General features: G+C 34.5%; 1 protein-coding gene across 2 annotated transcripts in view; it reads left to right on the top strand.

The window, feature by feature from the left end:
* CALCRL (calcitonin receptor like receptor) overlaps positions 1 to 19,968 on the top strand; it is a 98,552-nt gene extending 78,584 nt beyond the window's left edge. For both annotated transcript variants that reach the window (XM_062188918.1, XM_062188908.1), the window contains 6 exons: positions 2,546 to 2,699; positions 4,021 to 4,081; positions 4,490 to 4,556; positions 10,240 to 10,458; positions 10,615 to 10,656; positions 16,955 to 19,968. In XM_062188918.1, coding sequence (XP_062044902.1) covers positions 2,546 to 2,699; positions 4,021 to 4,081; positions 4,490 to 4,556; positions 10,240 to 10,458; positions 10,615 to 10,656; positions 16,955 to 17,179 — 768 coding nt within the window. In that variant the 3' untranslated portion in view covers positions 17,180 to 19,968. The remainder of the gene's footprint in view (positions 1 to 2,545; positions 2,700 to 4,020; positions 4,082 to 4,489; positions 4,557 to 10,239; positions 10,459 to 10,614; positions 10,657 to 16,954) is intronic.
* Positions 19,969 to 26,431: the final 6,463 nt, after the last annotated feature.

Below are 26,431 nucleotides of genomic sequence, written 5' to 3'. Positions count from 1 at the left end.
GTTCAATAAGCGATTTTTTAAAAGATTAAGTTATCTAGTTACTGAAATCAGAGAAAGGAAGGAATTGTTACCAATAGGTCAATAAACAACACTCTCATGTGTGTTTTATGTGTGTTTTTAGGGTGGTTTCCAAAGTTCTAAAATTCCCTGCATTGTTTGCACATGTGTATCCGGATGGTTTAATCTTGTATATGTTCCACTCTACGGTCACCGGGTTAGGAAACACACTGGGGTATAATTAGTAATATAAAAAATTGGCCAGTGTCCCACCATTTTAAAGTGAATTTCTCTAGGCAGAGAGATGCAGTGCTTTGTCACAAAGCAGCAGAGCAAGACAGTCCAAATTTTGCATTTATAAACAAGGATATTGTATTTAAAACACAAAATATAAATTGTAATGTATTTTTAATACCATCTTGGAAAAATTATTGTCTGCATTTGACATAAAAACATTTTTCTGATGCATCTCTAAATTCTTTTTATCACAATGGTTTGTAGATTAGTTTTTAAATTGAAATAAAAAATCAGAAGTCCATTTAGATATGAATAGCTAAAAACTAAACAGATAAAAATTTGAAATTGAGGTTTATCATTTATATATATATACATATATATAGTTGAATAATTCAGTTTGAGAGGACCTTAATATAAAGTTGTGCTTCATATAAAGGTGTATTATTTAAAATTCAGTGTCCTACATTCTTCACATAGTGTAATGAAGGAGCAGGTTTTACAAATACCCTTCAATCAGGATAGTGATTGTAGTAAAAATAAACTTGGAGTTATAGGAATTGTATTTAGGGTATAGCTTTGATGATGAGTGACTATTAACAAGTCTTTTAACTTTTGTAACTTTTCTGTCAATAAAATATGTGACAATGATAATACATACCTCGTAGACATAAGGATTAAATAAAATATATGTAAATATTTTAAAAATCATTATTTTATTTCAAAGGCAGAGAGGGATCAAGATTCTAGTCTCTTCGGGTGGGTGCAAGGATCCAACTACTTGAGCCATCCCCTGCTGCCTCTTAATATGTGCATTAGCAAGAAGTTGGAATCAGAAGTGGAGCCGGGGATCAAGCCTGGACACTCTATTATTGGATGTGGGGATCCCAAGAGACAGCGTCTTAATCAACTAGGCCAAATACCTGCCATGATATGTTTTTAAGAAAATTCCTATGAAATGTTATTATTAATCTGTGATAACCCAATATTTATTTTCCAGTGCCTTTCATTTCTACTTTTCTTTAGTGAAAAATATTTATTCCAAAAATAATGGTGATTTCCACTAAATATTTATTGGCTTTCAGGCATGAAATTAAAACTGATGAGAGTAACTCTCCATGTATTTCTGGGAGAGTTTTAAATTTATTCCTCTTGGTAAGAGAGTAAACCATATCTCTTACTTCTCTATGCTTACTTTATACTTTAACCTCCTTCCTGCCTCTTGAGGAGATCTTGAAAAAAGTAGAAGGAAAACTATATTTTTTTCCTTCCTTTTACCTACATGAAACTCTCCAATTCCATATTTGTATTGGATATATGGACTCATTACATTATTATTTAATAAGTATTTGCACAGGTGGCCTGCAGTATACAAGAGTTTCCAAGTATTTGGGCACTTTTAGCGAATTGTTTTTTAAGTTATTCTTTTCCCCCAACAGGATGCGGCAATCTAGAAGTTCATGATGGTTATTAACCTATATATAAGTAGATATAAAGTGATTCATATGCGAAACTTTTATACTTATAATTGCATAATAATGACCAAAACACAGTAGCAAAACACACATTCACTAAATGAAGTAGATTTGGATATATACTATTAATTGTTGAAGGCTATGGCTAAAAACTTAAAGACACAGTTAGGTGAGTTTAAGACTGGCATTTTAGGCCGGTGCCATGGCTCAATAGGCTAATCCTCTGCCTGCGGCACCGGCACACCGGGTTCTAGTCTCGGTTGGGGAGCCGGGTTCTACCCCAGTTGCCCCTCTTTCAGGCCAGCTCTCTGCTATGGTCCGGGAAGGCAGTGGAGGATGGCCCAAGTGCTTGGGCCCTGCACCCACATGGGAGACCAGGAGAAGCACCTGGCTCCTGGCTTTGGATCAGCACGGTGCGCCGGCCGTAGCGGTCATTGGAGGGTGAACCAACGGAAGGAAGACCTTTCTCTCTGTCTCTCTCTCTCTCTCTCTCACTATCCACTCTGCCTGTCAAAAAAAAAAAAAAAAAAAAGACTGGCATTTTAAAAATCTGAATTGTTTGTGTGCAAGATTGTATGAAGACTTGGGCCCCGCACCCGCAAGGGAGACCAGGAAGAAGCACCTGGCTTGGATTGGTGCAGCACGATGGCCGTAGCGGCCATTTGGGGGGTGAACCAATGGAAGGAAAACCTTTCTCTCTGTCTAACTCTGCCTGTCAAAAAAAAAAAAAAAAAAAAGATTGTATGAAGAAACCAAATTCTATGTTTAGTGAGCTAGACTATTGTTTATATACAGATTCATAAATGGCTAAATATTAATTGTTTTCCTTTTTCTCACAGGTTAGCTGTAAAGTGTCCCAGTTCATTCATCTTTACCTGATGGGCTGTAACTACTTTTGGATGCTCTGTGAAGGCATTTATCTGCACACACTCATAGTGGTGGCTGTGTTTGCGGAGAAGCAACACTTAATGTGGTATTATTTTCTTGGCTGGGGTAAGTGCCATGATATAAATAAGTTGATTCAACTGATTAAGAAAGCATTTTTCCCTATAATACAAAACTAGAATTATCAATAGTCATTTTAAAAGACTATTAAGTTATTTACTTTTGATTATTGCTTTAAATTGAAATATCTAAAGCAGAATATTGCTGATTTGTTGTCAATAGTCACAGTTTGATTGATAATGTCTTTTTGATATTAAACATTTCAATTAATAATGTATAATGTCTGGATATTTAATGACTGAAACAATAGAGTTAGAATCATGAATTAGGGATGTAGTCCTAGAATAGTTCTGAATCTCCTTTTTGGTCATGTGTAAAGTGAGTACATTGCATCAAACCATCTTTGAAATTCCATTTTAAAAACATGGGTGTTTCTTGAAAAAAATTGCCATTTTACAATAAGAGAGGTCAGTAATAAAGGCGTGCAAAAGGTTGTTTTTTCCTATATATTATTCACAAAGCAAGCAGAGGCACACTTCTGTCATAAAAAAAGGTAACTAGAATAACACAAAATATCAAATACCAGAAATGAATTTAATAGGACTAGAATCTAGAAACAAAACTGAAATTTTACTTAGTTGTCATCTGTATAGGTTTAGGTAGATATATAGATGTATGTATAAAGGCTCTTTAGAAAGCTCATGGAAATTATGTATTCTAAAAAAACTATACATGGATTTGAAAACTTATTTTTTGTGATAAAACTCATCTTTGCATTTCATTTTCCAACTTATTGAGGTCCCCTCATATACAGATACACCAATCTTTAGCACATCCTGGCCTCTTTTATAATGTATTTTTTCATTTCATGCTTGAAAACTCTGAGTTAGAATGTTGAAAATGCAAAATTCTTAGTACATAAACCATCATTTTCTCTTCTTCAAATAAAGGTTTATGATTAATCTATCTCTCATTAATCTGTCCTGGAAATTCTTACCAATCAAACTTTTCCTCATATCTGATCATTGACCAAATATTGGCCAATTCCATCTCAGAGAAAGTATATGAATGCTTAATTTCTTTTAAGCCTTATAGCCTAGGAGGCATATTTATGGAACTAAGCTCTGGTGTCCACCAACTCAAAATGACTTAGAATAACAGACACACACACACACACATACACACACAAAACATAAATAGCTAATAGTTTATCATATTTGTTACTTAATCATACAGACATTTGTTCAAATACTTGGCATCCAGTTAGTTTTACTTCTATAGAATCTTTGGTTTTCATATTTCATAACATAATCTAGGAATCTCATCTATAAAAATTTGCCTATTTACTTTTTTTCTTTGACATTTTCAGGATTCCCACTGATTCCTGCATGTATACATGCCATTGCCAGAAGCTTATATTACAATGACAAGTAAGATAATCTCTTTATGATTTTTTTAAAGATTTATTTATTTTGAAAGTCAGAGTTACAGTGAGGGAGCAAGAGACAGAGAGCTCTTCCATTTGCTGGTTCATTACCCAGATGGCTGCCATGGCCAGGGCCGAGCCACACCAAAGCCAGGAGCTTCCTTGTGTCTTCCATGTGAATGGCAGGGGCCGAAGAACCTGGGCCATTTTCCACTGCTCTTCCCAGGCCCTTAGCAGAGAGCTTGATCAGAAGTGGAGCAGCCATGCCTGGAACTGGCACCCATAAGGGATGCTGTCATCACAGGCAGTTGCTTTACCTACTATGCCTCAACACCAGCCCCATTTTTAGGATTTCTATTAGAACTAAATACAGCAAAAATCTTCAATATGATTTCTTTATTTTTTCCCCTAGTTGCTGGATCAGTTCTGATACTCATCTCCTCTACATTATCCATGGCCCAATTTGTGCTGCTTTACTGGTATGTAATTACAATTCTCCTTTTCTCATTATTGCTGATATTTCAACTTTATTCTTCCTGAATCATCTGGCTTATGATAGCCTTCAGAATCAGTACTTAATAGAACAGGATTTAATGAAGGTGCTACAATTGAGGCATGGTTAGGAAAGGCAAAGGAACTCATTTTGTAGTTGTGATGAGGCACCAGTGACCAACAGTGTGAGAAGATGGTATTACAGCTGAATCTGAAAAGGATACCAAATGGTGTTACTGGAATTGGGCAAGCATTGGGAGCAATGACCCAAGAACTCTGGCTTTGGATATAGGAAAACAGCCACAGCTAAAACCAGACACGGCAGGGAAGAGCAGAAACAAATACTCAGATTTCTCAGACACTGATCTCTTGGTTCCTCCCTTTAGCCAAATGCAGCCAATGTCAGAGATCAAGAAAGTGAGCCTGAGTTCCCATGCTGAATATAGATGTCACTTTCTGGATCACAGAGCAGAACAGGGATGGGTTCAGTTAAGTAAGGAATACAACAAAGAAAGCAAACAGACCTATGTAAGATTAACATTCCATTAAAGATGAGACTTGACATTAGAAAAAGAGAGCCTTTAAAAGGTTTGTAATAATCATCACTTTATTGAGTACACCAATTGGATATCTTTAAGTGTGATTGTAGGGATATAGAAATCACATTCAAAACTTTTATTATGCTATTTTAAATGGGGGAAAAAATGAATACAAATCAGTACTTGTATATTTAGGTATAATATATTCCTTCACCAAAATTGAAAGTTTCCTGGCTGTGTTTTTCAACAATTTGTTTCTATACAAATATTCTGTAACTTTACTATATTTACCATTTGCAATTTAGTGTATGTTTATATTAGAAAATTGTTAAAGCTATTTACAAAATGTATCATTGTTAAGTCATTCTGGTGATTGTTGCATGAGTTCAAATTGCACTTGCACCTCTTTCATGCTGGTGACTTTAAGCAATTAAAATAATCACTCATTGCCTCAAGTCCCTCATTTGGAAAATAAAGAATGTAGAGAATTTAATAATAGTATCTTTTATAGTTCTTTTAAACAAATATAAGGATTAAATGTGTTAAAACGTTAAAGCATAAAAAGTACTTAGCCTTCATGCAGAAAACACACAAGTGTCACATTTCTGGTTTGTGCCCGGCCACACGAGACAAAAAGTTCACAAATCAACACTTGGTTTCCTTTAAGTCTTTTATGAACATTTTACTGTATCTTACTGTACATTGCAGTGAATTTCAAAGGCAGAAGTGCCTCCTTTCCTTTCTGCCTCCACAGTGAGACACTGTGTTTAAGCTATATCCTGAGACTTCCTGCTTTGTAGTCTTTGTGCTCAGAGAGCCAACACTGAATCTTGGCTCTACCACTGTTGACTGTATTGCAAGACAAGTTCTGTTTTATTTTGTTACGTGGCTTTCGGGAACTTATTTTTTTCTCTGTAGTGATGAATAATAAAAATGCATATTTCAGAGGGTATTATACAGATTAAATATTTCCTTTAAGGTGATTAGCATGATGTTTTAAACACAATAAACTCTTGAAAATGCTTTAAAAGTTTATGCATTTGTAATTTATGCATGATACCATAGTTCTGTTCTGAGCAGAGCTCAAATAAATTAAAGCATTGTTTGGGCCACCCAGGAGCTTCCAGAACAGATACAAGACATTTTATTACAAAAGACCTGATTGCAAAGGGTGATATGCAGTTCAAATTCTTAAATCACAAAGTTTCAACAGTAAAAGCTCCCAGCAAATATAGAGTATAACAGCTCTTAAAGCTCTTTTAACCACAATCAGTTTCTTTTCACTCAGACTTCCTCTATGAATTTCCCCTCGGGCAGGATGGTATTGGAGTGACCACAACATTATTGAGGTATTGCTTACACAGAAGTGAAGAGTGGTTATATTTAATTTAGGTTTAATGAGCTATTTAGGTCACTCCAGAGCATAATTAAGGAATTGCTGGCCATTGTTGTATGTGACTGGCTCCAGGAATCCTTCTACTGTCAATGTACTGTCACCCACTTCCTATTGTGATACCAGACTGATATTGTGATATATAAAATGTTTTGTGTCTATAGCAATGTGAAGTTTATATGAGTTGTAGTAAAAAGAGGCTTTGGGTTTTCTTAACTATTTTTGCTCTCTAAATTGGATGAAATTCAGATGTACTTCATGTGAAATTTAAAATTCTTATCCTATTTTTTGCTTAAAATTAATGGAAATAGTTATAGAAAATAAAGTAGGATGAGAGAGTCATAATTCTTAAAAGCATGTTCTGTGAGAAATAAAATGGAGAATTGGGTCATTTCACTCTAACATGACTGTTCATACAATAGATAATGTGAGGACTAATACCACTGTCAATTCTAGTTTCTAGTTGCACATTTTAAATAGATTTGCTATTTTGGAAAAGTAGTCTTCATTTAAAAATTTTTCATATAATGGAATCTAAATTACAATATTTCTACTGTATTTTCTTAATATATGATTTAGAGTTTATTAGATTATGAAATATTCTATATTATAAATTCATAATAAAATAAAAAGGCTGTATTGCCTTTACTTCTGTGAACAGGTAGTGATTTTATTGATTTAAGGACTTTATTAACAAAATAGGGTCATAGCAAAAATAATTACAACATAATTCTAATGTTTATGTAGTAATAATATAGAGAACAGAGTTAATGTAGTTCATAGATACAATTCTAAGAATAAAATGATACTTCTCTGCCCCTTTCCTATCCCCTCTTCTCTCCTCTCCTCAAATGTCCATATCACAAACATACAGTAAATTTTACATTTAGTCCTAACTTTTAAAACATCAATGAATGCTCAGGAAAGCATGACAACAGGTTGTGAGAAATAAAGCTGACATGTTGATTTGTCATGTTTCATTCTAACACCTGTTGAGAGAGCTTATTGTGCTTTGTATTTATCAAATCCCTGTGTCTATAACATGTTCCTTTTTATAGATGCATTGCCATCAGTATTATACTGAGCTGTATATTTATAAAGCATATGTCCCAATGAATTCTCTAAGAATAGTAGTGGAATAATTTTATGCTCAGTTGTTTTCACACCAATTGCCTTAAATGCTCTGTTATTTGCAAATTGTTTTCTATATTAAATTATTCATCTCCCTTTTTTTTCAAATTTATTAAGGTATGAGGATATACAGTATATATTGATTTGTAGTTGGATTTGTACAATTATCAAATAAAGGGTAGATGCCAGAAGTCAAGGTGAGAAGAAAAGAAAGAGAAGAGCAATTTGCCTCCTTGGGACTTTTCTGGAGTTAATGTACAAAATTCTATGGAAGTCATAAGTACTGGGTGTAAAGTAAATAGACCAAAAAAATGACATGAATAAATATCAGAGAAAGTAATTGAGAGAGAGAGAGAAAGAAAGAGAAACACACAGAGAGATTATGAATCCAATCCAGCAGGACTGTGTTTCCTGATTCATACTATATTTAAGTTTTATGTTCCCCTTTCAAAGAAATGGTGTGTCTTGAGGAAGGTTGTAAAGCCACAGTAAATACATAGGGTCCTATGGGAAGCCAAATGATTTTAGCTCTGGGAAATACCAGGTTGAATATTAACTGGTTCAGTTATATGACTTAGTCTTCTATAAGGATAATGAGTATTAGACTGCTATTTTGGAGAGTTGTAGTAAGGATTATTGTTACATAAAGAAACATACAAAGAATAAACAGATGAAAATGGCTATCATGATAAAATATGCATGTGGAAATAATGTAGTGTGGACATTTATAATGAAGTGATGCTTTAAAATGTAGCTGTTTGTTGTAAACAATTGTTTCCTTTACACTAAGAATATAAAATATTTAAAAATTGATTTGAAAAATGAGCTGAGAAAAACGCTCAAATATTTTCACTACTGTAATTTTTCTAAAGCTTAAATACATTAAAGCTTTTAAAAATAAATCACAATTCTATAAAAACAAATTCATATCTCAGAGAAAACTTCAATGCCATCTCACTAGTCCAAGTGATCATCTTCAGTTCACAATTGATCACACTGATAGGTCTAAAAGTCAAAGGGATCACACAAACAAGACTAGTGTCTGCTAACACTAACTGATAGAATAAAAAAGGGAGAGAACAATCCAACATGGGAAGCGGGATACACAGCAGACTCATAGAATGGCAGATGTCCTAAACAGCACTGTGGCCTCAGAATCAGCCCTTAAGGCATTCGGATCTGGCTGAAAAGCCCATGAGAGTATTTTAGGCATGGAAAGCCCAAGACACTCTGGCAAAAAAAAAAAAAAAGAAAGATCTCTGCGAGTGAGATCCCAGTGGAAAGAACTGGTCATCAAAGAAGGAGGTACCTTTCTCTGAAGGGAGGAGAGAACTTCCACTTTGACTATGACCTTGTCTAAATAAAATCGAAATCAGCGAACTCAAAAGGCTTCCATAGCCTTGGCAACTCATGACTAGAGCCTAGGGTGATTACTGACGCCATAAACAAGAGTGTCAAATTGTTAAGTCAACAACAGGAGTCACTGTGTACTTACTCCTCATGTAGGATCTCTGTCCTTAATGTGCTGTACATTGTGATTTAATGCTATAACTAGTACTCCAACAGTATTTTTCACTTTGTGTTTCTGTGTGGGTGCAAACTGATGAAATCTTTACTTAATATATACTAAATTGATCTTCTGTATATAAAGAGAATTGAAAATGAATCTTGATGTGAATGGAATGGGAGAGAGAGCGGGAGATGGGAGAGGTGCAGGTGGGAGGGAAGTTATGGGGGGAAAGCCATTGTAATCCATAAGCTGTACTTTGGAAATTTATATTCATTAAATAAAAGTTTAAAAAAATGTATATAAGTGATCTTCAAAGTGGAAGTTCTCTCCTCCTTTGAGAGAAAGGTACCTCCTTCTTTGATGGCTCATTCTTTCCACTGGGATCTCACTCGCAGAGATCTTTCATTTAGGTATTTTTTTTTTTTTTTGCCAGCGTGCCAGAGTGTCTTGGCTTTCCATGCCTAAAATACTCTCATGGGCTTTTCAGCCAGATCCGAATGCCTTAAGGGCTGATTCTGAGGCCACAGTGCTGTTTAGGACATCTGCCATTCTATGAGTCTGCTGTGTATCCCACTTCCCATGTTGGATCATTCTCTCCCTTTTTTATTCTATCAGTTAGTATTTGCAGACACTAGTTTTGTTTGTGTGATCCTTTTGACTCTTAGTCCTATCATTATGATCAATTGTGACCTGAAATTGATCACTTGGACTAGTGAGATGGCATTGGTACATGCAACCTTGATGGGATTGAATTGGAATCCCCTGGCACATTTCTAACTCTACCATTTGGGGCAAGTCTGATTGAGCATGTCCCAACTTAATACTTTATCCCTTTTAGTATTTTTTTTTTGTTCTACTTAATACTATTGGTTGAACTCTGTAATTAATACACAATTATTCTTAAGTGTTTAAACTTAACTGAAAAGTGATCCCTGTTAAATATAAGAGTGGGAATAAGAGAGGAAGAGATGCACTTATATACATTTTTAAAAGTCTTGTACATTTAAAATATTCTAATATTATAAAAATTGGAGATTTTTCAATAATACATATTAAATATAAAACAATTTTTATATGCCATTTTATTTTCTATTTAGGTGAATCTTTTTTTTCTATTAAATATTGTACGTGTTCTCATCACCAAGTTAAAAGTGACACACCAAGCTGAATCTAATCTCTACATGAAAGCTGTGAGAGCTACTCTTATTCTGGTGCCACTGCTTGGCATTGAATTTGTGCTGATTCCTTGGCGACCTGAAGGGAGGATTGCAGAGGAGGTATATGACTACATCATGCACATCCTTATGCACTATCAGGTATGGTGTTCATGACATCAAGAAGGCTGCTTACTTGAGAAATTTGTTAGTAAACTGGCATACACTTGATGTTATTTTTGATTTCTTATATCAATTGGTTATAAATAAACACAACTTTTCCTTTTGGATTCAGAGAATTCTATTTTTCTTTTACAGGGTCTTTTGGTCTCTACAATTTTCTGTTTTTTTAATGGAGAGGTATGTTGATTGATTTTATTCCTTGCATCATTTTGATATTTACAATATATTTTTCTTTTGAAAAATTATATAGAATTATAAATTCCCCAGAAACAACTATTTCAAGTACCATTTCCATAAGAAAAGTAAAAAATTAGTTAATATTAAAGTTTGAGGCTACTGAAATTTCAGCCTCAGTTTAAAATATTCTAGTAGTGGCTTCTATTTGTTGAATCCTTTGACCTACCTTTGAATCCTACCAAGTCTATACCTTGTCCCAAGTACGGTGCTAAGTAATCCTAACTTCATAGAACACATAAAATAACAGGAAATATAAATGACTCATTTCTCTTTTTTCTCTCTCATTTTTTTTTTTGTCTCCTCCATGGTGTGGCCTATGGAAACATTTTTACAGTGGACACAAAATCATTAAAAAAGAGAATTCTCAATTATACAAGGAGGAAGTACAATAGGTTAGGAAATTTAGAATAGAATGCTTTAAATTGTAACATGGATATGTGATTTTAGATATTTCTTGATTTTTATTAAACCTTTTCTACTTCAGAATTTTCAGACATTTTGAAAATTGATGCCACATTTCTTTTGCATATAGCTAGTATTATAGTTCATGGGTTTGAATTCTATTGAATTCACTATTTATGTGTTTTTAATCTACTTGACAAATTTTAACCTGTAGGAGGATTTAGCAAAATTGAAGAAAGTTTGGAAACCCAGAGCACAACTGAGTGAGGTACAGACACTCAATAACTGAGAAGTTTATTTCAAAAACCTTCTGATGGGGACCATGTGGAACCAATTACCATAACTTTATGAGAACAATTCCTTTTTTCCTTGGCATATAATAAAACTCAATTTTCAATTAATTGGATACATTTTAATTTCAATGTACAGATATTTTAATTTATATAGGCTGTAGAACTGTCAAACATGGTCAACTATATTTCAGACCTACAGGTAATGCTTCATAATTTTTCTGCTTTTCAGAAAATAAGAGTATCTTCTATTCTGAAGTCAATTAAAAGTATAGACAGAGGATGCAACTAAGAAGCATAGATATTTGTTTTGTTAAAAAAATTCAAATAGAACTTATTAGCTTATTTTTGTATCCATTGATTAGGTAATTTTTTAATGCTATGTAGGTTGTAAAAATTAAACATAGATAAGAGTGATATGCACACAAGTCAAAGAACATGCCTGACACCTAAAAGATGCATTTCTGAATCTACAGAAACAGATCTCGTTTTGTAAAGTATAATTTTAAGTATCCCAAACCCAATCATTATTAAAATATTTTGCGATAGGCCCCAGTGTATAATAAATGGATGAAGCCATTTGAACCCCAAAGATATTACTTTCTTCTTGGTTGTCTTATTTTTGGAAATGCTCAATTTCTAGGAGTATGTGTCTTTCTTTGTCAAGGCGGGGTGGGGAGGGGATAAAAACAAGTTCCTTACACAAGTCTCACAAGATTTAATGTCAGCTGGGGAATGTAAAGATTTTAGCATCTGCTTCACTCTCAATAGTTACTCAATTTATTACAGACTCATTATTAAGGCTGTCAACGAACTCATTTTTAAAAACACATGTGCAAATGTGTGCATCTCAAACTGATCCTTTTATTAGCAAGTGTGCCCAAGGAATATCCAAACTAATGCCTGGTACTCTTGTTGCACTCTATCTGTGTAAGCAAAAGGGACAGAGAACATTGATCTTCAGCCATGTCCTAAGATTAAGAAAATTTGGCAATAGATAATTAAAATACAAAATCATTGAGCTTGGTTATTGCCAAATCCTTCAATTCTTCACACATCTCTAATATCTGTCCCCTTTTCTTAATCTCTAGAGATACAATCCTTGTATAAGTATGATTCATTTCTAGTCTTAAGAAATATTATAATCCTTCTCTTTTTGTCATGTTGCCTCTTAGGTTTTCCCATTCTAATAACATGAAGGAGTAGCTGCCAAAGACATTTTCTGTGGTTCCAACTATGTCATGTACTTCTTAAAATCATTTGCCCAGGCTTAGTTTCCTTTTTGCTTTCCACATTAGGTCAAATGACTTGTCTTTTGCTTAACACATGTATTTTTTTCTACTCTCACCTCTGTTTACTATTATAGCTAATACTTTCCTTCTGTTATTTCTCAAAAGTTAAATCACTGTTGCCTGGCAAGTACTCAGGCAACTTTTGCCTCATCCCCTATTCCACACAGACAAAATGTACTCTGTTAACATAGCTATCTAGAAACTCTGATCATCAAAGAGTATATTTCACAGTTGAGGGTAGATATTTTTATAAAATGAACAAGAAGATTTGTTGAGAACAACTGATTTCACATAAGAATTTTTATATGAATCTAGTAAATATTTTTAACTGAAGTTAGATTAAGAAGGATAGAGTTGGTTGCTTATCAAGTGTTTATGGGCATATGAAATCATAATGTTAAATTCTAAACATCTGACTTGACAACACTGTATACAACATTCATGCAAAAAAGTGAAAAATATATTCATATAGTTAATAACAGCAGGATATCTTCCTTTCAGTTTTCCTCATTTAAGTTTAAGTGCCACTTTAATATTCTGTTGAACAGGTTCAATATTGAGTTAGAGGACACAGATGAAAATTGTAGGATCCTTACAGAAAACAATATAAGCAACAATATAAGCAATATAAGCAAACAGATGTCTACAAGGCCTGTGTGTCTTTGATTAGGTTTACTTATTTTGAAATTTTATTTGAAAAGTAGAGAGAGACAGACAAACAGAAAGAGATCTTCTATGCACTGGTTCACTCCCGAAATGCCTGCAACAACTGGAGGTGGGGCCAGCCAAAATCAGGTCCCAGAATGCAGCCTTGGTCTCCTATGAAGGTAGCAAAGACTCAGGTATTGAAATATCACTTGCTACCTTCTAGGATAAGCATTAGCAGGAAGCTGCATTGGAAATGGACCAAAGTCTCAAAACCCGGGCACTATGATTTGGCATGCAGCCTCCCAAGCAGTGTCCTGAAAGACCTGGCCACAATTAGATTTATTTTTGACTTTAGGAAATAATAACCAAATGTTTATCAAGTTGATTTTCCCTGATTTTCCTGATGATTTTGTTGAAAGGAAGAAAAAGTGTAATAATCTTAATCAAAAAAAATTTCAAAGGCAAAGAGCCAGATATTCCATAGCTATTTTGGCTTTTAGATTTGCATTTAAGCTTTAATTTTTAGGACTTTACTAGAGTCACAACTATGATAATTCTTACTTTCAGCTTCTCAGCATTTATGTACAATGTTTAATAAAAGGCTATATTTCATTTGCATTTAACAAGGAGCTATATAATTTAGGTACCTCAAAAGTCCGAAATTAGTAACAAACTTGAAAAATTTATTAAGCATAAAATGGCAATATCAAAAATAATTTCCATAAGAAATACCTAGATAATTAGTCAATATCCTTTTTAAAATCTCCACATATTTATTTAAAATTTATAATTCTTTTTTAAAACTTTTATTTAGTAAATATAATTTTCCAAAGTACAGTTTGTGGATTACAATGGCTTTTTCCTCCCCCATAACTTCCCTCCCACCTGCACCCCTCCCATCTCCCGCTCTCTCTCCCATTCCATTCACATCAAGATTCATTTTCAATTCTCTTTATATACAGAAGATCAATTTAGTATATATTAAGTAAAGATTTCATCAGTTTGCACCCACACAGAAACACAAAGTGAAAAATACTGTTGGAGTACTAGTTATAGCATTAAATCACAATGTACAGCACATTAAGGACAGAGATCCTACATGAGGAGTAAGTACACAGTGACTCCTGTTGTTGACTTAACAATTTGACACTCTTGTTTATGGCGTCAGTAATCACCCTAGGCTCTAGTCATGAGTTGCCAAGGCTATGGAAGCCTTTTGAGTTCGCTGACTTCGATTTTATTTAGACAAGGTCATAGTCAAAGTGGAAGTTCTCTCCTCCCTTCAGAGAAAGGTACCTCCTTCTTTGATGGCCTGTTCTTTCCACTGGGATCTCACTCGCAGAGATCTTTCATTTAGGTTTTTTTTTTTTTTTTTTTTCCAGAGTGTCTTGGCTTTCCATGCCTACAATACTCTCATGGGCTTTTCAGCCAGATCCGAATGCCTTAAGGGCTGATTCTGAGGCCACAGTGCTGTTTAGGACATCTGCCATTCTATGAGTCTGCTGTGTATCCTGCTTCCCATGTTGGATTGTTCTCTCCCTTTTTTATTCTATCAGTTAGTGTTAGCAGACACTAGTCTTGTTTGTGTGATCCCTTTAACTCTTAGACCTATCAGTGTGATCAATTGTGAACTGAAATTGATCACTTGGACTAGTGAGATGGCATAGGTTCTAAGCCATCCATTTATCATTTGTCTTAAGGTTACATGTGAAAATATTATTTTAAGTTGCCTTAATTTAAATATTTTACTTGGAGAATTTAGAGTTAGTAAACTAAACATGAAATGGATTATAAACTTTTGTATAATAAATACACTCGGTTCTATAAATGCTTTTATTTTCAAGGAACATTAGTATGAATAGAAATTATTTAGTTCAGATCTGGTTGCCATATACATAGACATAAGCACAAAGTTACTGAACATTATAGTAATATAACTTTACAAACCACATTATTGCATTTTAAAAATATGAGTATTCAATTACTGAGAAGAGGGACACTAGCCAGAAACTCTAAATCATTCTTGGTTTTACCTTAAGCAGTTGTTGCCTTTGTATTTATCTTTCCTTTTTTCTGAACTGTAAAATATGAAATGAGACAGTAAATCCTTGTGCTCATTTCAGGTGATAGTGCATAGGAGATTTCAAGATAAATTTATGATATCCCATGGAACTGCAAATCTCTTCAGAATACCTATTTGCTACAAAATATTTGTAATTTGGAGAATTGTTTTCTTGATCTATTAGAGAAATGTGTAAGCCCATGTAGGATCTCTGTCATTAATGTGCTGTACACTGTTATTTAATGCTATAACTAGTACTCCAACAGTATTTTTCACTTTGTGTTGCTATGTGGGGGCAAACTGTTGAAATCTTTGCTTAATATATACTGAACTGATCTTCTGTATATAAAGAGAATTGAAAATGAATCTTGATGTGAATGGAAGGGGAGAGGGAGTGGGAAAGGGGAGGGTTGTGGGTTAGGAGGGAAGTTATGGCGAGGGGGAAGCCATTGTAATCCATAAGCTGTACTTTGGAAATTTATATTCATTAAATAAAAGTTTTTAAAAAAAGAAAAAAATATTTAATATTGATAGATATATATAAATATAATGGATAGAAAGTTGAGGAATTGTATAGAAGTAGTAGAAAGTTAAACAATTATTATTAGTAGTATGTTTATGTTATTTTGATTATTGGAAAATTGCTTTTATAAGCTTAGATTCCCTTTGGGAAGTAATGTAAGATGCAAGAGTAGTGGAGAACTTCAGGAAGAACATTCAAAGCAATGTACACTTTGTCCAGAAACATTTCAGGCCACAGGGATTTGCCTAATATATTTGGACTCAGAGGCATACTACTCCAAGCCAGTCTGTTAACTCATCAGATTGGGAAATGTCCAAAAGGTCAAGTTGGAGATGTGTCTGACTATTCTCATATGTGCCCACTGGCTTGATATGAAGGAAATTACCTTACTGCCTTAAGTTCAGTTGAAACCAAAGTCACTATATAGGACATATCTAGCCTTGATCTCTAGCTCCAAATAAAGATGGAAAACTCATTTAATTTTTGAAATTTTTACTACTAATAATCATTAGTTGTGCATTAACATGTTCAAGACAATGCACGTAATGAAAAATGTTAATGTGGGGTGGGCGTATGTTCTAGCGATGAATTTGCTGGTTAAGATGTCCATATCCAATATCAGAATATTTGAGTTTAGAATCTGGCTCTTGCTCCAGATTCCAGGCAGCAGTTGATTGCTCAGGTATTTTGGTTCCTGACAATCACATGGCAGAGCTTGATTGAGTTTCTGCCTTTTGTTTGGGCATTTTAGGGGTTAATCAACAGATGGAAGCTCTCTCTCTTTCTGTTTGTCTCTCTGCCTCTCAAATAAATAATTAAAAATTAATGGAATATAAAATAAAGTATTACAATATATTTACTAATGTAAAGATGACAATTTTTAAAACAAGGAAATAAAAATATATTAACTACATCAATTTTTTAAGAAAAACTTTTCTACAAAACATTTTATTGTGCTTCAAATGAAATATCTTCATACCAATTAATGAATGTTTTTGTTCTGTTTCTTTTTGATTCATAGGTTCAAGCAATTTTGAGAAGAAACTGGAATCAATACAAAATCCAATTTGGAAACAGCTTTTCCCACTCAGATGCTCTCCGCAGTGCATCTTACACAGTGTCAACAATCAGTGATGTTCCAGGATATAGTCATGACTGTCCTAGTGAACACTTAAATGGAAAAAGCATCCATGATATTGAAAATGTTGTGTTAAAACAGGAAAAGTTGTATGACTTAGTTATATAAAAATAGAGGAATCATTGCCTGTTTGGTGCCACTCCTAAATCAAGGACTTGCATCTACAACTATACAACTAGAAGACATGGATGTTTATTCAAATTCTAGAATGCCATGAAGAAATCCCTTACAGTAAATGAGAAATGTGTTAACAAATGTTTAAAAACCATCTCTGTATGGGGAAACCATCCTGATTTTAATGTTGGCCTGTAAATATTGTCACTGTGACTGATATTCAGCTACCAACCTTAAATCAGTGAATATGGACTTGGAAAAAAATAAGTACAATCAATTCTTATGAGCTGGAATGAATTCACTTAAGAATGACCCTATTCTTATTGTTTATAGAACCCAGCTAGATCCTATGGACATGAAGGGAAAATGAGCTTTTTGTTGGTTTGTCTTTAAAATCTTCAACTTATTGTCATGGATGTAGTTTTTTTTTTTTTTTTCCCCCTCAATTACCATCAGAAATGGACTAGACAGAGTGAGTGATTTCTATTGGCTTACTCTCTTAAGAGAAGGAAGTGAGCACAATTGTTATAAGCTATTCATTTGCTGACTCACCACATTTTTTTTTTCCCTTTGGCATATTCATTTTCAAGACTTGGTGAACAGGATGGGTAACATACAACCTTATTTCTGTCTCATTTGGGAGACAGCTTGGTTGATACCACAAACACCTTTTCAGCTACTTCCCATCTTACTACACAAGTGGGAATGGGGATCATTTTCTCTGTATCTGTCAACAGAAACTGGACCGCTTCCATTTCTACTGTATAGACAACTTAGGAATCATTTTATATGAAGGAAATCAATGAAGGATTTCTTATTTTCTCAGAAGTTTGTAAAAAAGTTTGTTGTGAAAATGAGCTTGTGAATATTCCATTACTTTATTTTGTGGTCTCAAATCAAATATATACAAGCTAGGTGATTTTTAAAAGCTAATAAGTAATGCAATAGTGTATGCATGTTAATACCTGATACTGTGTCTGGGCTGATTTTATAATAAAATAGAGTCTGGAATTCTATTTTGGTAAATATTTTAAAGACAACCAGATGCCAGCATCAGAAGTTTGTTTGAGGTCTAAGAAAACAGAAACATCCATGATAAGATATAAAATATTTATTTTAAAAATACAATGCCCATTATTTTATTGGTACATTAGCTTTGGTGATTTAAACCTCAATAATAGGTATGCTTGACATAGTTCTTTTTACATTTTGATGGTGAGCTAGTATTTCAATCCAGAAGTTTTAAACAACTACTGTACTAGATGCCGACCTGCTACTCTATGGGTTTTACCCTATTAAAATATTTCTTTACTAACTTTAACTTTATGAAGATATAGTCAAATACATATTGGAAATATTCTAGCTTTTTAAAGAAAAAAGAACTTGAGGAATATAATATCATATACAGTGTTTTAACATTTTAATAGAGCTACTGTATATTACAATATAAACTTGTGAAAGCTTACATACATTATTCAGAAATAATTGCTTTAGTCATTTATAATTAAGATGGAAGAAACCCTTGCTAATGAATTAAAATGACATTTAAATGGGATGCAGTTTCTCTAATGTTATTTGCACTGAAATCTCTAGAGAACAAGAATTATTTTGACTAGCAAAAGTCAATTTTAGGAGATATTATGTGTATGTGTTTTTGAAGTATGTCAATCTGCTTAAAATGAATTAAACTAATAACTTAGTCCTAAGTTGTCTCCTAAGCTGTCAATAGACAATGAGTCAGAAGTCATACAAAACTGCATAGGAAAATTATATAAATTAGTAAGAATTAACTGTGGTCACTACATTTATTTATCTATACAATAAAGGTATTATTAAGTTAGCTTCAAATTTATGGATTTCACAATGAGCTGTCATAAAAAGGAACGCCGGCTGTTCTGGACATTTAGCTGTTTAAATTATACAACCAATTCCTTTTAATAAACTCAATTTTTAGCTATTTATTATTATTAAAATATAGATTAAAATTCTTTGCTGACAGTGTTCATGTATTTCAGCATTCTTCTAGATGAACTGTCAAGTCTCAACCACCAATGACATTAGAACATGCTGAATTATCAGAGAGCATTACATTTAAGTGACATTGTAATTTCCAGTATTTTTTATTGTGCTTTTATTATATTCAGTTTAAGTCAGATTTCTTTTTTTCACAAGGGCTCATTTTTTGTACATTCTTTGAGTACCAGCCACTCTGTGATTAATCAGTGTTATTTTTTACCCATATATTGTTAGCAGTAATATTTTTAAATGTTAGATTTCTCTAAAACTTAAGTGCTAATTAAGATCTTCTTTGTATTCTCCTCATAAAAACAATTAAATATGATACTTTTTAAGGCAACTTCTTTGGTATATAAAAATTAATTTGGATCATTCTAGCTTTCAATATGTGTATCTGCCATTGTCCTGCAATTATTGCAATTGTTGGGGAATTTACATTCTAATTTTCTAAAAACTTGGATCTGTCACTCTTTTCTAAAGTTATTTTCCAATGTACTTAGTCTTCAAATATCCATTTTGTAATTTAGTGTTTGTTTAAATATAACCCAATGTACATAGAATTAGAGGTAGTTGTAGTGCTGTATTTATTGCTTATAATTTTAAATATGAATTTATTTTAATTTTCTTTTGGTTTTAATCTGCTAATAGAAACCCATTTTATCTGTACAACATATTCAAGATATTGATCAATTAAAATAACTCATACCTATGTAATGTATATCTCTATTTCTTGACTTTATACAAATATTAAAATTTTGAGTTCTCACTCATATTTACTGAATGTTGAATAATCTATTTTATAAAGTTAATACTTATACCAGTCTAGGTGATATACTTCTTAAAAATTAATAAATATATTTTACCTTGTTTGAAGTCTTCAATTATCCAGTAAATGAATTTAATAAACCAATAAAGAAAAAGTTATTAATGGGCTATTCAAGGTAGAAAAATGCAAATGGGAGGCAGTGACTCAAGTGCTTTAAACATCATTTGCTGATTTCCTGGGTGCACATTAGCAGGAGGCTAGATCAGAAGAAAATTCCTTCTTATGCAGAAAGGAGACTATACCCAAGAACAGGATAATGTTCAGGGATTCATCTTTTTTCTCCATGAGTATATTTCAAAAAATTATGAAAAATGAAATAAAAGTTTAAACTTACTTTAATGAAAAATAATTTGAAAATCCTGTCATCGCTTTTTCATAATATGCAGTTTCCCTGAGCTCTTTGAAGGATTCTTTTTTTTTTTTTTTTTTGACAGGCAGAGTGGACAGTGAGAGAGACAGGGAGAAAGGTCTTCCTTCCGTTGGTTCACCCCCAAAATGGCCGCTATGGCTGGCGTGCTGTGCTGATCCAAAGCCAGGAGCCAGGTGCTTCCTCCTGGTTTCCCATGCGGGTGCAGGGCCCAAGCACTTGGGCCACCCTCCACTGCCTTCCCAGGCCACAGCAGAGAGCTGGACTGGAAGAGGAGCAACCGGGACTAGAACCTGGCGCCCATATGGGATGCTGGCACCACAGGTGGAGGATTAACCAAGCGAGCCACAGCGTGGGCCTTGAAACAGTGTATTCTTTAGCTCCATCATCTTCTTCCTAACCCTGTTCTCACTCTTAACTAATCTACTTTCTAAATAAATACATGTCTTCATTCTGACTTTTAAGAGTGGAATCATATAAATACTCATTTATGACTAACCTCTTTCACTTAAAATGCTCTCAAATTCCATCCACATTTAAACATGTATCAATATTTCATTCCTTTTGTTGCTTATGTAGTATTCTATTATAAGGATATACTCAATCATATTTATCTATTTGTCTGTTGCTGGACATTGGAGTTGTTTGTACCTTTTAGTTAGTGTGAATAATGATTGTATGAGCCTTTGAGTACAAGTTTTATTTGCAGGTATGTTTAATTTGGACTATAATTATATACCTCAGAGTAGAAATGTTGGATTATACGGTAATTATGCTTTTATTTTAATAACTGCCAGAGTATTGTTCAAACAACCGAGATCATTTTACATTCCCACTAGCAGAGTATGAAGGCTCTAATTTCTCTGCATCCTTGTTAACACTTGTTATTACCCATCTTTACTTTAGCCATCTTATTTGGCACGAAATGTTATCTTGTAGTTTTAATTTGCGTCCCTCTTATGTCTAATAATGTCAGCATATTTTCCTGTGTTTATTGAAAACTTGTTTATCTTCTCTGGAAAAATATCTATTCATATACTTTCCTCATTTATGATTTGGTTACATATATTTTCATCATGAAATTTATACTCTTATATTTGAGTTACAGGTCCCTTATCAGATAAACTATTTGCAAGTATTTTCTCATTCTATGATTTTCTTGTCACTTTCTTGTGTTATTGAAGCAATAAAGTTAATAATTTTACAGGCAAATATTTCTTGAACTTTTATGGGGGCCATCACTGGAGCACAGTAGGTAAAGCCACACCTGTAACACCAGCATCCTATTTGAGTGCCGGTTTGAGTCCTTGCTGCTCCACTTCTGATCCAGCTCCTTGCTAATGTGCCTGGGGAACAGCAGAAGGCGCCAAAGTACGTGGGCCCTTGCCACTCACTGGATAGATATCTGGGTAGAGTTCCTGGCTCCTGGCTTTAGCCTAGCCCAGCCCTGGCTGTTACCTCCATTTGGCAAAGTGAACTAATAGATTTATGAGAGCCCAAGAAACAGTATTTGCCTTCCTATTCAATTAAAGGAGCAACACATACTTAAACAAAAAATACCTGAATAACACATCTTAAAAGTGTTTGTTTCTGGCCAGCGCCTTGGCTTAACAGGCTAATCCTCTGCTTTGCGGTGCTGGCACACTGGGTTCTAGTCCCAGTCGGGGCACCGGATTCTATCCCGGTTGCCCCTCTTCCAGGCCAGCTCTCTGCTGTGGCCCGGGAAGGCAGTGGAGGATGGCCCAGGTCCTTGGGCCCTGCACCCGCATGGGAGACCAGGAGAAGCACCTGGCTCCTGGCTTCGGATCAGCGAGATGCGCCGGCCGCAGCGGCCATTGGAGGGTGAACCAACAGCAAAAAGGAAGACCTTTCTCTCTGTCTCTCTCTCTCACTATCCACTCTGCCTGTCAAAAAAAAAAAAAAAGTGTTTGTTTCTGAGTGAAGAATCTTTGTGGTCTTTATATTTGCTTGTTATTGCTTTCTATTGATCAAGGATATAAGAAAAGTGAACACAATTTTCAGAAAACTAATTGAAAATACTTGAAATCTTTCTGGCTGATTACACTGAAATTAAGGAGTATTTTCAGGTAAGCCAAGGATCCAGGTCTGGGACCAAGCACGACTGAAAGGTCTGCTATAGTCTTAATATATTTCATAGCTTCTTTGCAGACTTGGATATCATAAACTAAAGAAATAAAATTCACTTTACAAACTTTGTTTTCATTGTGTTACTTTGTATTCTATATAAACTAAATCTTTGTAATAGATTCCAGGGGATCCATTATGTAAGAACCAATGCCACAGTTTACTACAATGTTATTGATATTAATATGTAATATATTGGTAAGTTCAAATGCATCAAAGTTAAATATTTTTCCAAAGTTCTTACCTTTAATTACACAGTAAATATCAGCATTTATAATCCACAAAGAGAAACTCTTTGAGATCCTTAGCAAGTCTCAGAGGTATAAAGGGACACAGAAACTAAATAAGCAAACCAATAGCAAAAGCCCGAGTTGCTACTGCTCAAATATTCTTCCTATATACAACTTTGACCAAAGTAACTAATTTCTGTGCACATGCTTGATTTTAGCCAAAAGGCTGAGGAGCGATCTAACCTCTGCTTAAGAAGGAGAATGGGGCCGGTGCTGTGACATAGAGTGAACCCGCAGATGGAAGACCTGTGCTCGCTCTCTCTCTCTCTCTCTCTCTCTGTCTTTGCCTCTCAGTGACTCTGTCTTTCAAATAAATAAATATATCTTAAAAAAAAGATGAAAAATGAGAATGTTCTTTCATATCCAAAGAATATATCAGGTAAGCAAAGCTCATGAAAACAAGTAAAACAGTTCTCTATAGATACATGGATCCCTTTTATGCTTTCACAAAATGGCAAAGCTAAGCGTGACTCAAAGATAAAGTGTCTCTATTGTTTGTAAAAACAATAAACAAGTAAATAAACTTAGAATTATGCTTAGTGATAAATTGTTGAGAGAAAGGTCTTCTATCCACTGGCTCATTCCCCAAATGGCCACAATGGCCAGAGCTGTGCTGATCTGAAGCCAGGAACCAGGAGCTTCCACTGGGTTTCCCATATGGGTGCAGGGCCCCAAGTACTTGGGCCATCCTCTACTGCTTTCCTAGGCCATAGTAGAGAGCTGAATCGGAAGAGAAGTAGCCGGGACTAGAACTGGCGCCCATATGGAATGCCAACGCCGCCAGTGGAGGATTAAGCTACTGCGCCACAGTGCCAGCTCTGGAGGAACTCCATTTTATACTATAAGGACGCTAGTATTGTGCTTTTGAAACAATAGATGTCAATATGCTTTGTTAATTTAAACTATTTAATAATATGATTTCTTTTTTAAGATAATACAATTAGCTGATATTTGAGTTTATAAGCATTTGTTAACTTATATCATACTTTAGGAGTTTCAACCAAAGAACACATCTTTAGGGCTTTGGTCTGAAAACTCCATGGGTAGCATCTGTTCTGACAGGTTGGTGACTATGTAATACTACTGAATATTTTTACTTTCACCTTTGAATAGCTTGGAAAACTATATTTAGCTTAGTTGTTTTCATTTTTCTTTCATTTTTAAACTAACTGTAAGTACTTTGCTTTTATGTTATTCTTATGCTGCTTTTATCACAAAGCAACATTAGTATAACCAATTATTTTGAATCTATGGAAGCTACAATACAAAACTATAACATTTCTCATAGAAGCAGATGTAACTATTAAAAAGAACTTAATTAAATGTGTTATCCTTGCTCCCTGATACAAAATGAAAAATTTTTTTTTTTTTTCTTTTTTTTTTTTTTTTTATTAAACTTTTATTTAATGAATATAGATTTCCAAAGTATAGCTTATGGGTTACAATGGCTTCCCCCCTCCCATAACTTCCCTCCCGCCCGCTACCCTCCCCTTTCCCGCTCCCTTTCCCCTTCCATTCATTTAAAGATTCATTTTCAATTCTCTTTGTATACAGAAGATCAGTTTAGTATATATTAGGTAAAGATTTCAACTTTTTGCCCATATAGCAACATCAAGTGAAAAAACTACCATTGGATTACTAATTATAGCATTAAATAGCAATGTACAGCACATTAAAGACAGAGATCCTACAGAATTTTTTTTTTTCAAATTAATTAATTTTCTATGCCATTTCCATTTTAACACCAGGTTATTTTTTTTTTTCATTTCCAATTCTCTTTATATACAGAAGATCACTTCAGTATATAATTAGCAAAGACCTCATCAGTCTGCGCCCACACAGAAACGCAAAGTATAAAAATACCGTTTCAGTACCAGTCGTAGCATCACTTGGCTTTAGACGACACATTAGGGACAGATCCCATATGGGGTGTAAGTACACAGTGACTCCTGTTGCTGATTTAACAATTTGACACTCCTGTTCATGGCGTCAGTAATCTCCCTAGGCTCTAGTCATGAGTTGCCAGGGCTATGGAAGCCTTTAGAGTTCGCTGACTTTGATCTTATTCCGATAGGGTCATAGTCAAAGTGGAGGTTCTCTCCTCCCTTCGGAGAAGGGTACCTCCTTCTTTGATGGCCCCGTTCTTTCCACTGGGATCTCACTCACAGAGATCATTCATTTAGGTCTTTTTTTTTTTTTTCCCATGATATCTTGGCTTTCCATGCCTGCTATACTCCCATGGGCTCTTCAGCCAGATCCGAATGCCCTGAGGGCTGATTCTGAGGCCAGAGTGTTGTTTAGGACATCTGCCATCCTATGAGTCTGCTGTGTATCCCACTTCCCATGTTGGATCTTTCTCTCCCTTTTTGATTCTATCAGTTAGTATTAGCAGATACTTGTCTTGTTTGTGTGATCTCTTTGAGTCTTAGACCTATCAGAGCTATCAATTGTGAGCTGAAATTGGTCACTTGGACTAGTGCGATGGCATTGGTACATGCCATCTTGATGGAATTGTGTTGGAATCCCCTGGCACGTTTCTAACTCCACCATTTGCGGCCAGACCGATTGAGCATGTTCCAAATTGTTCATCTCCTCCCTCTCTTTTTCCACTCTTAGATTTAACAGGGATCACTTTTCAGTTAAAATTTAAACACCTAAGAATAATTGTGTGTTAATTACTGAGTTCAACCAATAGTACTAGAACAACAACAATAACAACAAATACTAAAATGGATAAAGTATTACATTGTACATCTAAAGTCAGGACAGGAGCTGATCAGTTCATTGTTGCTTATAGTGTCCGTTTCACTTAACAGGTTTCCCCTTTGGTGCTCAGTTGTCACCGATCAGGGAAAACAAATGATAGAAATTGAAACAGTAATAAAGGCCCTCCCAACAAAGAAAAGCCCAGGGCCAGATGGATTCACTGCTGAGTTCTACCAGATATTTAGAGAAGAACTAACTCCAATTCTTCTCAAACTATTCAGAGCAATCGAAAAAGAGGGAATCCTCCCAAATTCTTTCTATGAAGCCACCATCACCTTAATTCCTAAGCCAGAAAGAGACGCAACATTGAAAGAGAATTACAGACCAATATCCCTGATGAACATAGATGCAAAAATCCTCAATAAAATTCTGGCCAATAGAATGCAACAACACATCAGAAAGATCATCCACCCAGACCAAGTGGGATTCATCCCCGGTATGCAGGGATGGTTCAACATTCGCAAAACAATCAACGTAATACACTACATTAACAGACTGCAGAAGAAAATGAAAAATTTTATGTTCCAAGTGGAGGCTATAATTTAAAAATCTCAGAATGCCTCTACAAGATCCTATGCTATTTTTAAAAAGTGCAGTAACTATCTTGAAACATCTATCTTGGCTTACATCATTCAAGGAAAAAAGACAAAACAGAACAAATGGGATGAAAGAAAGTCACCACTTGCCCATGCTGCTGTCCCTTTTGGAACATGAGCTCTACTTGTACGTGTGTGGCTAGAACATAGCAAGCACTCACAGTGGAGCTTCTTTCTGCTGAACTCAGAGAGTTTCACAAAGTTCACATTTCTGGCTGCATATCCATGCTATACAAAAGC

This window comes from Lepus europaeus, chromosome 1 (genome assembly GCF_033115175.1).
Source record: "Lepus europaeus isolate LE1 chromosome 1, mLepTim1.pri, whole genome shotgun sequence".
Classification (NCBI taxonomy): Eukaryota; Metazoa; Chordata; class Mammalia; order Lagomorpha; family Leporidae; genus Lepus; species Lepus europaeus.
Note: the sequence above shows the minus strand (reverse complement) of the source record. Positions and strands in the feature narration are given on the sequence as shown.